This window comes from Thamnophis elegans, chromosome 6, assembly GCF_009769535.1.
Source record: "Thamnophis elegans isolate rThaEle1 chromosome 6, rThaEle1.pri, whole genome shotgun sequence".
Classification (NCBI taxonomy): domain Eukaryota; kingdom Metazoa; phylum Chordata; class Lepidosauria; order Squamata; family Colubridae; genus Thamnophis; species Thamnophis elegans.
The window spans coordinates 1,600,319-1,613,854 of NC_045546.1; the positions used below are offsets into that span (position 1 = coordinate 1,600,319).

Genomic DNA, 13,536 nt, shown 5'->3' on the forward strand with positions numbered 1-13,536 from the left:
AAAGCGTCACGAAAATGAGGACCCGGATTGTTGTTGGGGGGGCGATATGCTGACTCTGTAAACCGCTTAGAGAGGGCTGAAAGCCCCATGAAGCGGTATATAAGTCTAAGTCGAACTGCTAAATGCCGTCTTCATTGTACATTACAATTTTACATTCTATATAATTGGAATTGAAAACCTGATATTGCACTATATAGTAGAATTCAGTATGGTTACTGCCCTGGGATAGAAGCTGTTTTGCAACATATTTGTCCTTGTTTTTTATTGTCCTGTACCGTCTGCCAGATGGTAATAGTTCAAAAAAAAAAAAAAGGTGCGTGTCCAGGTTGAGATGGATCTTTAAGGATGTTTTGAACTTTCCTAAAGCAGCGGGAACTATAAAACTCTTCCAAAGAGGGGAGAGAGCAACCAGTGATCCTCTGGGCAATGACGTTGACCCTCGGAGCGCTGTCTTATCTGCCAACGGGCAATTGGCCCTTGCGCCGCGCACCACCAAGGACATCGAGGCCGTTTCTCAAAAACACCTCTCGATTGTTCCATCCTGATGCGCTCCAATAATCTGTGCCTCATGCCAGCACAACTAGATTAAACTGGATTGATCAGAGAAGCACCTTCCCATATTTCTCCCAAGGAAGCCTTTTGGATCCAAAGCAGTGTGGCTTGGCAGCGGGTTAAAGAACAGTCGGGAAATTATTCTCAGCGTTTCCTCCCCTGGCTCAAAGTACCCGTGCCCGCCCTCATCCTTGCACTGCTAACACATTCCTCCTTTTTTTTTTTCTGCTTTCAGGAAGAAACAATAACTCAGTGTTTCTCAACCTTGGCAATTTGAAGATGTCCAGACTTCAACTCCCAGAATTCCCCAGCCAGCATTTGCTGGCTGGGGAATTCTGGGAGTTGAAGTCCGGACATCTTCAAGTTGCCAAGGTTGAGAAACACTGCAGTAACTGCTTTAGCAAATTCTGTTTTTCAGTTGTTCTTCTTCTCCAAAATGTGAAACAAGGCCAAAATTTGTCACCTTGCAGCTCAGCTGGGTTTAGAACTCTTGTGAAACTGACCGGTTGTTATTCAGGGGCATCTCTGTGGGAAGGAGAGATTGATCAGAGCAGAAAGGATTTATAAAGGGGGTTTTCTTACTTACGACCATCCGTTTAGTGACCGTTTGAAGTTACAGAGGCACTGGGGGGAAAAGTGACTTACGACCGTTTCCCACACTTACGGCCGTTGCATCATCCCTGTGGTCACGTGATCAAAATTTGGATGCGTGGGAATTGGTTCGTACTTATGACGGTCACAGTGTCCCGGGGTCGTGCGATCCCCTTTTGCGACCTTCTGACATGCAAAGTCTATGGGGAAGCCAGGTTCACTTAATGACCGTCTCACTAACTGAACAGTTGCAGTGATTCATTTAACCACTGCGGCAAGAAAGGTTGTAAAACAGGGCAAATCGCTTAACAACCATGTTACCCACTTAAGGACTGCAGTGATTCACTTAACTCTGTTCTATTCTTTTCTCTTTTCTTCTAATTCTATTCTATTTCTATTCTTATTCTATTCTATTCTAATTTCTTATTCTATTCTATTCTATATTCTCTTCCCTTCCCCTCCCTATTCTCCTATTCTATTCTGGAACACTGGGGAACAACCAGAGGACTGGAAAAGAGCTGATGTGGTTCCCATCTTCAAAAAAGGGGGAAAAAACAGATCCAGGATCTGGATCAGCCTGACCTCACTACCAGGAAAGATTCTGGAAAAGATAATCAAGCAACGAATTAACGAACACCTAGAAGCAAACAAAGTAATAGCCAAAAGCCAACATGGGTTTGTCAAAAACAGATCATGCCAGACTAATCTTATTGCATTCTTTGACAAAGTGACAAAATTAGTGGACCAGAGGAATGCCATCAATATAATTTACTTGGACTTCAGTAAGGCATTCGATAAGGTAGACCATAACCTACTACTAGATAAAATAGAAGAATGTGGGTTGGACAGCATCACCACCACCAGATGGATTCATAACTGGCTGACCAACCGCACTCAAGGTGTAGTCCTCAATGGAACTGCATCTTCATGGAGGGGGGTATGCAGTGGAGGACCCCAAGGCTCTGTTTTGGGCCCAGTACTCTTCAACATCTTCATCAATGATTTGGATGAGGGAATAAATTGGGAACTCATCAAATTTGCAGATGACACCAAGCTGGCAGGAATAGCCAACACCCCAGAAGACAGGCTTAAGATACAGAAGGATCTTGACAAACTTGAACATTGGGCACTATCTAATAAAATGAAATTCAATGGTGAAAAGAGTCAGGTTCTACATTTAGGCAACAAAAACGAAATGCACAGGTACAATATAGGTGCTCAACAGTAGTAACTGTGAGAGGGATCTTGGAGTCCTAGTGGACAACCATTTAAATAGGAGCCAGCCGTGGGCAGCAGCTGCCAAAAAAGCCAACACAGTTCTAGGCTGCATCAACAGAGGGATAGAATCAAGATCACGTGAAGGGCTAATACCACTTTATAAGGCCTTGGTAAGGCCACACTTGGAATACGGCATCCAGTTTTGGTCGCCACGATGTAGAAAAGATGTGGAGACTCTAGAAAGAGGGCAGAGAAGAGCAACAAAGAGGATTAGGGGACTGGAGGCTAAAACATGAAGAATGGTTGCAGGAACTGGGTATGTCTAGTTTAATGAGAAAAAGGACTAGGGGAGACATGATAGCAGTCTTCCAATATCTCAGGGGTTTCCACAAAGAAGAGGGAGTCAAATTATTCTCCAAGGCACCTGAGGGTAGAAGAAGTAGTAATGGGTGGAAACTAATGAAGGAGAGAAGCAACTTAGAACGGAGGAGGAATTTCCTGACAGTTAGAACAATTAATCAGTGGAACAGAAGTTGCCTCCAGAAGTTGTGAATGCCCCAACACTGGAAGTCTTTAAGAAGATGTTGGATAGCCATTTGTCTGAAACGGTATAGGGTTTCCTGCCTAGGCAGGGGGTTGGACTAGAAGACCTCCAAGGTCACTTCCAACTCTGCTATTGTATTGTATTATTCCATTCCATTCTATTCCTTCTACTATTCTATTCCATTCCATTTTCTATTCTATTCTATTTTCCATTCCATATTTGACAAGGCCATAGCTGTAGAGTTTTATGCAGAGTCCAAGATTTTGCAGTGCAAACCAGACGTGGGTAGATGTGCTCATTTTTATACAATACCTTTCTTTGGGCAAGGATGAGAACATGCCTTAGTTGAAAGTACAGTGGGCAGGTGCTGGAGAAGGCCAGCCATTGGTGCAAGAGAAATAATAGACAAAAGGCCATCCGGGGCAGAAAAACAGAATTAGCGTCTTTCCTAGGACTTTAATACTATTATCTGGATTTTTTTTTTTACTCCTCTGTAACACCCTGGTCACTAGAGGAGAATCTGCAGTGATGTGCGACTATAGAAAGCTAAGAGGTAGTAAATCCTTGACGTACGACCACAACCGACCCCCAAATTTCCATTGCTAAGCAAGATAGTCGTTAAGTGAGTTTTGCTCCATTTTACGTCTCTTTCTTGCCAAGTTTGTTAAGTGAATCACTGCAACCAGTACCACGGTTGTTGAGTGAATCTGGCCTCCCCGCATTGACGTTGCTTGTCAGGCGTTCTCGAAAGGGGATCACAATGATCCCCCTGGGGCACTGCAACCGTCATAAGTACAAGTCAGTTGCCAACCGTCTGAATTTTGATCACATGACCTGGGAATCAGGATTGCTCAAAGTTCCTATTGATGAAGAGAGCCATGTTGGCACATCTGGGGAAACCCTAATCTGAAAGGTTCCCGGTTTTCCCCACCCAGTTGAAATTTCAAGATCTTTCCCCTCCACACCCACCAGCCCATCCCATGGTCCAATCTCCCCCTGCCACACTGGCAGATTCCACCCACCCAGTTCCGCTCAGGTGCAGAGGTGCAGAGACAAAGGATGGCCTTGGCTTTTCAGAAAGAATGTTGTTATGGCTACATAGCATCCAACTCCGTACAATCCCCCCTCCCATTTTCCCACTGTAGAAAAGGCATAGTAGAAGAATAGAAAGTGTGGCAGGCCAGAGATCCAAAAGGAAAGATGGCTGCAGGAGAGACACTAGGGATATCCCAATAAATGAGAAAAACAGTCATTGTTCCCTTTTTTCCAGCACCGTTGTTACTTCGGTCACTAAACAAATGGTTGTAAGTCGAGAACCACATTTACAGAGAGTCCTCAACGTTGTACACATATGTACACATTGTACACATATGTGCAGAGTCCTCATTGTTCATTTCGGGACCGTTCGAAGTCACAGCGGCACTGAAAAAAGTGACTTACGACCAATTTTCACACCTACGACCGTTGCAGCGTCCCCGTGGCCAGGAGATCAGAATTCAAAATCTTGGTGACTGGTTCATTGTTATGACGGTTTCAGTCCGGGGGGGGGGGGTTTAGGTGATCCCCTTTCGCAACCTCCTGGCAAGCAAAGTCGACGGGGGAAGCGAGATTCGCTTAACGACCGTGTGACTAACAATGGCGGGGATTCGCTTAACAGGAAAGGTGGTGAAATGGGGCGAAACTCAGTTAACCAATGTCTCACTTAACAACGTTAACGTTGGGCGCAATTGTGGTTTGTAAGCTGAAGACTGTCTAGTTGGGTTTTTTCCCCAAAAAACAAACACAGGCAGAAGGGAGAGAGGCAGAACCTAGTAAGTGCCGAATAAATTGGCTTTCTACATCTTCTAAGGATGAAATCATTTTTAGGGTTCAAAAGTTTTATTTCTTTTAAAACAAACATTTCATCATTCCTCAATCAGTAAGACATCGGAGTGCAATTTTTTGTGTGTCAAAATAGTTCTAGTTTACCACCAAATTCTTGTCTAGCCTAATGTATACCCCTCCCTCCCTCCCCCCTCCCCCCCAACCCCCCTCCTCCTCCCCCCCCCTTCCCAGAACCCGTACACGGTATGGATTTTAACAAACACAGTCTAAAATCTATTGAGAAAAAAGAAATAAAGAAATTAATGACATTCTACATTGACCTTAGCTTCTTCTTGCTGAGCTAACTTTAAACAGTTTAAATCATTTCTGATCTTAAGCATAGGCTAACTGGAATTTCTTAGTCCCGTATTTATTTTGTATATAGTCAATCCATCTTTTCCAGTCTCGTTTATATCTCTCATTTGAGTGATCTTTAAGATATGCCGATATTTTAGCCATCTCGGCTAAGTTTGTAACTTTCAATGTCCATTCTTGGATTGTAGGCAAGTCTTCCTTCTTCCAATATTGCGCCACCAACAGTCTCGCTGCCGTTATTAGGTGCAGAATCAAGTTAGTCTCTACCACTGTAAAGTCAGTACATATACCTAGTAAGAATAACTGAGGAGTAAACTTTATCCTTCTTTTAAAGATATTTTGCATAATCCACCATATATTTATCCAGAATGCCTTAACCTTTTGGCAGGTCCACCATGAATGAAATCATTTTTAGAGGCAGAACTTAACTTCTTCTTTTTTTGCAATCTGTTTTTTTTATTTTTAAACATAAAAATAAATAAAAAACAATATTTAAAAAATGATCTCATCCATTACATACAGCATGTCGTTTGGTTACAAGTATTTTTGCATCCATCGTCTCAATTACATTTACAATCACAGATTTTTCATCTAATATAACCTCACTTTCATTGTACAATGTATATTCAATTACAATTAATATTTTTTCAATAAACCTTATTCCCTTACATTCTTGATTGCCTGTTTAATAACAATACACCTTTATATAATCACAGATCCCGATATGAAAGAGATTTACCAACCATTTATATTTGTATATCCCTGTTTTCAATTATGTATAATCCCACCAATCAAGTATCGAGCATGCTCGTGTTCATTATTGTCCTTGTACATCGTACATTCAAACAAAGATGTTGTTCCTTCATTTTTCAACAAGGTATTCTAAATAGTCACTTCACATGTATACCCATTTTAATTACTTCCTTATTAAAACTAAACCTCTAAGAATGCCAACTTTCCTTTCTCCAAAGAAACGTAAACTCCGAAGGTGGCTAGTAAATCCAGATTTTTCACTATAAATCCTTTGTAGGAAACCAGAATCATAAAATGGGTTCCATTCTAGGCCTCGTTCACCTTAGGTCTCCTGCCTTGAGCAGGGATGTTGGACTAGAAGACCTCTAAGGTCCCTTCCAGCTCTAGGATTCCATGTTCTATTCAAGCAATTTTTCAGTTTTCCTGATCGGGAAACCATTCAGGTTAAAACAAAATGATCGAAACTAATCAAGGAATATAAGCAACCTGGAATTAAGGAGAAACTTCCTAAGAGTGAGGCCAATTAACCAGTGGAACAGCTTGCCACCAGAAGTGGTGGGTGCTTCATCACTGGAGGCTTTTAAGAAGAGACTGGACAGCCATCTGTCTTAAATGACGTAAGGTCTCCTGCTTAAGCCGGGGGGTTGGGCTAGAAGACCTCCAAGGGTCCCTTCCAGCTCTATTCTGATTTGACTCCTGTTTCTCTGTCGTGAAATTGTCGTAGAACACAAACTGACCACTTGCTCGGTTTCAGGGAGTCCTCTCGCAGAGCGGGGAGCAACATCGCCCTGTAGCTACGTGACTTTCGTGGCCACTGATGTGGATCATCCTATCACCACCGCAACAGTAGAAAACACAGATTCCCCTGTTTGGGATTTTCAGCAGCAGACAAGGTAACTAAGACGTCAGAAGTATTGCCAGAAATATCCCTTTTCGGGAGGCAACTGGACTTCCTTGTTTTTTTCTTTCGAAAACGTTTCTCTTCCTATCCAAGAAGCTTCTTCAGCTCTGACTGGAGGGTGGGGAAGGGAAGGGTTGATACTCCGTGCGGACAGCTGGTCCTCTGCATTAGAACTAAACACAGTTTTGTCCTTCCCCCAACCTGGGCTCTTCAGGTAGGATAGACTGCCCTGGTGCCTGGAGGATTGTTAAAAGTTGCCCTTCAGTGTCATTGGAGAGAACCAGATTGACTCAACCTTTTATACAAGTTATCCTCGACTTAACAACCATTCGTTCAGTGACCGTTCAAAGTTACAACGGCACTGAAAAACGACCGTTTTTCACACTTAGCAACCATTACCATCAAAATTCAGGCACTTGGCGTCCGCTTCATATTTACAACAGTTGGAGCGTCCCTTTTGCGACCTTCCGACAAGCCAAGTCAAGGGGGAAGCCAGATTCCCTTAACAACCCTGTGACTCACTTAACAACGGCCGTGATTCACTTAAGAAATGTGGCCGGAAAAGTCATAAAATGGAGCAAACTCACTTAAAAATTCCCCACTTAACAACATAAATTTTGGTATCAATTGTGGTCGTAAGTTGAGGACTACCTCTATTTACAATGGTTCCAGTATCCCAGGGTCAGCTGATCCAATTTTGCGACCTTCTGACAAGCAAAGTCCATGGGGAAACCCCGTTCCCTTAACATGGGACTAATTTAACGGCAGTGATTCACTTAACGACAGCAGTAAAATGGGGCAGAACTCACTTAACACCTGCCTTCTGTTGCTTAGCAACATAAACTTTTGGCCTCAACTGTGGTCATATATCGAGGACGACCCACATACCAAAAACGTTGCCGACAACACACCGGGAAGTGATATTTCCTCTCGCTGTCGTTTAAATATATTTCTGATTTCTTTTTTTTTATTATTATTCCTTGCAGACTCTCCAAGGAACTCCTGCTGGATTCCCAGAAAACTCTGGTCTTCAAAATATGGCATAAAGCAGGTACCCCGGTCACTAATTGGGACTCTTTCGCCACAAGCAACTTCTTCTAACCGTAACGTAGCAATCTTTCTTAAAAATTGATGGATCGCGAACTGTCTGCCTTCCCCCCTGCCCTGTGTTTGTGGTTGATATTTATTGTTGCTCGTGTGTCGCTGTAAATGGGGGACGGGTAATTCTCGGCTTACTACTAACTTCGGGTTTACCTTGACTTTGTCAGAAGATTCCTAAGAAGCAGGGCGGGTGGGCGGGGCCAGCCGCGATTTCCACTACTGGTTCGGGCAAACCGGTCCAAACCGGCCGGTTCGGACCGGTTTGCCCGAACCAGTAGTGGAAATCACGGCTGGCCCCACCCACCCACCCACCCTGGCTCTATGCCATCCCATTTAGGCACTTTTTTTAGCCAAAGTGCATGCGTGGAAGGCTGAGTGCATGCGCGGATGCATGCACGCTCAAACAACAGTCCTGGGACCTTGGGATGCTACACAAATCGACATAAATACATGTCAGTTGCTAAACACCCAAAGGGTCTGTTCACGTGACTCCTGTGTTGATGCCGCAACAATCATAATAAGGGTGAGAATCTGGTCCTGAGTGACTTTTTTTCCCGTGCTGTCGTAACTATGAATCATTAAATGAAGGGCCATAAGTCTCGCGCTGCCTGTACTGTTAACTGGCCAGGTATCTCGGCAGCCCATGTGTATTTAATTTGGATGCTTTTATTGTTTTTAAAACGCTTTTAAATCCTTTTCATTGTTTTTATACTTGTGGAATTGTAAGCCACCCAGAGTTATTGATTGAGATGGGTGGCTATAGGGAGGGAAGGAAGGAAGAAAGGAAAAAGAAAGAATGTGAGGGAGGGAGAAGAACGAGTGGGAGGAAGGGAGGTGAAAGAGAAGGAAGGAAGGAAGAATGTGAGAGAGGGAGAAAGAATGGGAGGGAGGGAGGTGAAAAAGAGAAAGGAGGAAAGAAGGGAAGGGATGAAGAGCAAGGGAGAGAGGAAAGGAAGGGAGGTAGAAGAAAGAGTGGGAGGAAGGGAGGTGAAAGAGAAGGAAGGAAGAATGTGAGGGAGGGAGAAGAAAGAATGGGAGGAAGGGAGGTGAAAAAGAGAAAGGAGGAAAGTAGGGAAGGGACGAAAAGCGAGGGAGGGAGGAAAGGAAGGGACGTAGAAGAAAGAGTGGGAGGAAGGGAGGTGAAAGAGAATGAAGGAAGGAAGAATGTGAGGGAGGGAGAAGAAAGAATGGAAGGGAGGTAAAAAAGAGAAAAGAGGAAAGAAGGGAAGGGACAAAGAGCGAGGGAGGGAAGAAAGGAAGGGACGTAGAAGAAAGAGTGGGAGGAAGGGAGGTGAAAGAGAAGGAAGGAAGGAAGAATGTGAGGGAGGGAGAAGAAAGAATGGGAGGAAGGGAGGTGAAAAAGAGAAAGGAAAGAAGGGAAGGGATGAAGAGTGAGGGAGGGAGGAAAAGGAAGGGAGGTAGAAGAAAGAGTGGGAGGAAGTGAGTGAAAGAGAAGGAAAGAAGGGAAAATGTGAGGGAGGGAGAAGAAAGAATGGGAGGAAGGGAGAAGAAAGTTGGAGGAAGGGAGGTGAAAGCGAAAGGAGGAAAGAAAGGAAGGAAGGGGAAAAAAACTAAACAAATGAATAAATAGCTCGTTGAAAACGAAGTCTTCCCTTTTACAAAGTAGGGGAAGGATATTTTAAAATTCCCAATTACTTGCAGCTAACGATGTTTGGGGTTGTTTTTATTGCTACTTGAAAGGTGCATTAACCCATAAGGGGAGTTGTAGTCGGGGCCCTTTGGAGGAAGGCAGATTAAACGAGAGCTTTCAAAGTTAACATCTGATCATTTTTTACTCAGTCGATTGCCTTTTCCCTCAGTGCCCTCGTCCACGGGGCTCTCTCAGAGGCCAACGTTTGGAATTGGGAGCACAAACCAAAATTTCTCATGCCAAGGGGCACATTTTAATTGCTGAGACGTCTCACACGCTTTTTACATGCCGTTTTCCCTGCAGACGTCGAACGAGTGATAGGATTTGCCTCCGTGGACCTCTCCCCACTGCTCTCCGGCTTCCAGTACGTCTGCGGCTGGTACGACATCACCGACCTGAGCGGTCAGTGCCGAGGCCAGGTCAAAGTCGCCATCTCCCCGCTCGAAAACATCACTCACCTGAAAGAAGAAAGGAAGGCGAGGAACTGCCAGGTAAAGGCATCCTCTCTACATAACCATTCCCCGTTTCCCTTTGGCGAGTCTGCTTGCTGCGAAAGTTTTTTTTAGCTTCTGCCAAGCTCCTAATAAACTGGGATGTGGTGGCTCAGTGGCTAAGACGCTGAGCTTGTCGATCAGAAAGGTCGGTGCTTCGGCGGTTCGAATCCCCAGCACCACGTAACGGAGGGAGCTCCCGTGTCTTGTCCCAGCTTCTGCCAACCTAGCAGTTCGAAAGCACGTTAAAAATGCGAGTAGAAAAATAGGAACCACCTTTGGTGGGAAGGGAACAGCATTCCGTGCGCCTTCGGCATTGAGTCATGCCAGCCACATGACCACGGAGACGTCTTCGGACAACGCTGGCTCTTTGGCTTTGAAACGGAGAGGAGCACTGCCCCCTAGAGTCGGGAATGACTAGCATGCATGTGCGAGGGGAACCTTTACCTTTAGTGTAATAAATTGATTGCCCGATTGTGGATTGTTGAGATACCCACCTGTTCTGACCCCCCTCGTCCCACACCAACACACCCCAAGCCAAAGATACTTTACTGAATTTATTCACAGACAGACAGGTCCTTGGCAGCAATCCAGCACAGATAAACCTCGGCAATAATCCAGCCTGCCAAGCTCACAATAATGGTCTCCAACATTAGTTCCTGTGTTGACTTCTGCAAGAGGGGCGTGTACACAAGCAGTCCTTTTTATAGTCTGGAGAGGAGCCTAATGACCACCAGCTGAGTGCAATTACCTCCTGTAACTGCGCAACTGTTCCTGACGCCTAGTAGCTCTTCGGTGCCAGGCATCCAGGAACAACTCACTGCTGGCGTCCGGATCACACTCCCTTGCCTCCTCCCCACTGGTCCAAGGGTCAGGCGCCTCCTGGTGGCCAACCAGCCTCTCTGCGCCCTGCTCGGAGTCGGAACCCTGTCCAGGGTCCTCCAGAGCCGACTCATAGGGCCCCTCGCTGTCGGAGTCTGGTGGCAGCTCCAACGGCTCCTGCTGGGCCACAACACTCACCCTAAGGCCTTTTGTTTTGCAGGCAAGGGACACAAATCCTTCCTTCTCATCCTTCTCCATCAGAGGCACCCCCAGATTTTCAGGTTCTCCGTGGAAGAGCCCGGAAGCTTCCAGCTATGCGAGGTAAGACAAAGCCAGAGGTGGATGTTTCCACGGTTGCAAAATTACCGCATAATGTTGCCCTTATTTCATCCCAGGCCTTTCTTGGCAGGGGCATTCCATTTAATTGTGGCTCTGATGCATTTCCCCAAATTCCGACGCACTAAAATGTCAAATTCTGCCTCCTCTCCTGTGTGTCACGTGATATCACTGCTTTCTCGCAGGCATTTCATGACCCAACTAGGTAACTTCATCAGTGCTGGAAGGGAGCAGGGTTTGTGGAGAGGGGGAAGAGGAGGAGGACCGTGGGGTCCTTGGTGCCCTCTGAAGTTTAGGGGTTTTCTTGCAGACATTTCACGACTCAACTAGGGAACATCACCAGTATTATAGCACTAATGTTTCTTTACTTGTAGCACTGATGATGTTCCCTAGTTGGGTCACGAAACGTCAGCAGCGAAAGAACCCAACTCAGACAACACTAAGGACTCCAGAATTCTCCTCCTCCTCCTCTAGCTCTGATGAGGTTACCTAGTTGGGTCATGAAACATCTGCAAGAGAATCACCAAGCTCACAGAGCACCTGGGACCCCATAATTCTCCTCCTCCTCCTCCTCCACCTTCTCTTCACAACCCCTCGTCCCTTCTAGCACTGATGATGTTACCTAGTTGGGTCATGAAACATCTGCAAGAGAATCACCAAGCTCACAGAGCACCTGGAACCCCATAATTCTCCTCCTCCTCCTCCTCCTCCTCCTCCTCCTCCTCCTCCTCCACCTTCTCTTCACAACCCCCTCGTCCCTTCTAGCACTGATGATGTTACCTAGTTGGGTAATGAAACATCTGCAAGAAAATCCCGCAAGCTCACAGAGGACCTGGGACCCCATAATTCTCCTCCTCCTCCACCACCTTCTCTCACAACCCCCCTCGTCCCTTCTAGCACTGATAATGTTACCTAGTTGGGTCATGAAACATCTGCAAGAGAATCACCAAGCTCACAGAGCACCTGGAACCCCATAATTCTCCTCCTCCTCCTCCTCCTCCTCCACCTTCTCTTCACAACCCCCTCGTCCCTTCTAGCACTGATGATGTTACCTAGTTGGGTAATGAAACATCTGCAAGAAAATCACCAAGCTCAGAGAGCACCAAGGACCTCACATTTCTTTACTGGTGTTTTAATGGTACACGAGGGTACATATTTTGGAGCTGCCACCCCTCGTCTCTAGGATTTCTACACAACTGTGTTCGGTTTAAACCTGTTTCTTTGGTTCTTTATCCATGATTTCATTTTCTTCTTAAACTGTTTAAACTGTTTATTAAATTTATAGGCCGCCCAATCCCAGAGGACTCCGGGCGGCTTACAGAAACAGAAATTAAGAGAAATTTAAAACAGATAAAAACACGGCAAATTTAAAAGACACAACATGCACCCAATCTAAACGGGGCTGGACCTCAATCCAGAGGTCAACAGCCCCAGGCCCTGCCGGAATAGCCAGGTCTTAATAGCTTTTCGGAAGGCCATGAGAGTGGGTAGGGTCCGGATCTCTGGGGGTAGCTCGTTTCCATAGGGCCGGAGCAGCAACAGAGAAGGCCCTACTCCGAGGCGTCGCCAGCCGGCATTGTCCCGCTGATGGCACCCGGAGAAGGCCCATCCTGTGCGACCTTATTGGTCTTAGGGAGGTGTGCGGCAGAAGATGGTCTCGAAGATATCCGGGTCCTAATAGCAGTTAGCAGTTAGACTTATATACCGCTTCATAGGGCTTTCAGCTCTCTCTAAGCGGTTTACAGAGTCAGCATATCGCCCCCACAGTCTGGGTCCTCATTTCACCCACCTCAGAAGGATGGAAGGCTGAGTCAACCTTGAGCCGGAGAGATTTGAACCGCCGAACTGCAGATAACAGTCAGCTGGAGTGGCTGCAGTACAGCACTCTAATCACTGTGCCACCTCGGCTCTAAGCCATATAGGCCTTTAAAGGTGATAACCAGCACCTTGAATCGTGCTCGGAGACCAATAGGAAGCCAGTGCAGCTCGCGGAGGATAGGTGTAACGTGGGCGTACCAAGGTACACCCAGTATCGCTCGCGCAGGCTGCATTCTGGACCAATTGTAGTCTCCGACTCTGACTGTATTCTCTTCTTCTGACTGTGGACTCTGGCTTTTTAGAATACATTTATGGCCAGGGCCTTTTAATCTCAGCCTTGGCTCTCCCGCAGGGCTGGCTCCCGTTACCAAGAGCATGTGCAAAACGTCCGTCGGTTCCACAGGTCGTTGCAGCAAGCGGAGGAGGAGGAGACGGAGCAAGCGGAAACCCTCGGTTCCCTTTCATCCAACACCTCCCTCTTCAGAGCTCTCAGGTGAAAAGGCTCAGCCGGATTTTGCATCCTGGTCCCAGTGGGCGGGGGGGGGGGGGTAAAGTCACCATAAGGGATGACTGGCAGTCC

The 13,536-nt window shown here is 46.0% G+C and overlaps 2 protein-coding genes across 2 annotated transcripts in view; one reads left to right on the forward strand and one right to left on the reverse strand.

Moving 5' to 3' along the window:
• C2CD3 (C2 domain containing 3 centriole elongation regulator) overlaps window positions 1-13,453 on the forward strand; it is a 59,937-nt gene extending 46,484 nt beyond the window's left edge. Inside the window, exons 25-29 of the mRNA XM_032220321.1 lie at window positions 6,591-6,729; window positions 7,724-7,788; window positions 9,793-9,980; window positions 11,023-11,123; window positions 13,309-13,453. Coding sequence (XP_032076212.1) covers window positions 6,591-6,729; window positions 7,724-7,788; window positions 9,793-9,980; window positions 11,023-11,123; window positions 13,309-13,453 — 638 coding nt within the window. The remainder of the gene's footprint in view (window positions 1-6,590; window positions 6,730-7,723; window positions 7,789-9,792; window positions 9,981-11,022; window positions 11,124-13,308) is intronic.
• Window positions 13,454-13,459: 6 nt separating this feature from the next.
• Window positions 13,460-13,536, reverse strand: part of PAAF1 (proteasomal ATPase associated factor 1) — a 14,589-nt gene continuing 14,512 nt past the window's right edge. Inside the window, exon 8 of the mRNA XM_032219689.1 lies at window positions 13,460-13,477. Coding sequence (XP_032075580.1) covers window positions 13,460-13,477 — 18 coding nt within the window. The remainder of the gene's footprint in view (window positions 13,478-13,536) is intronic.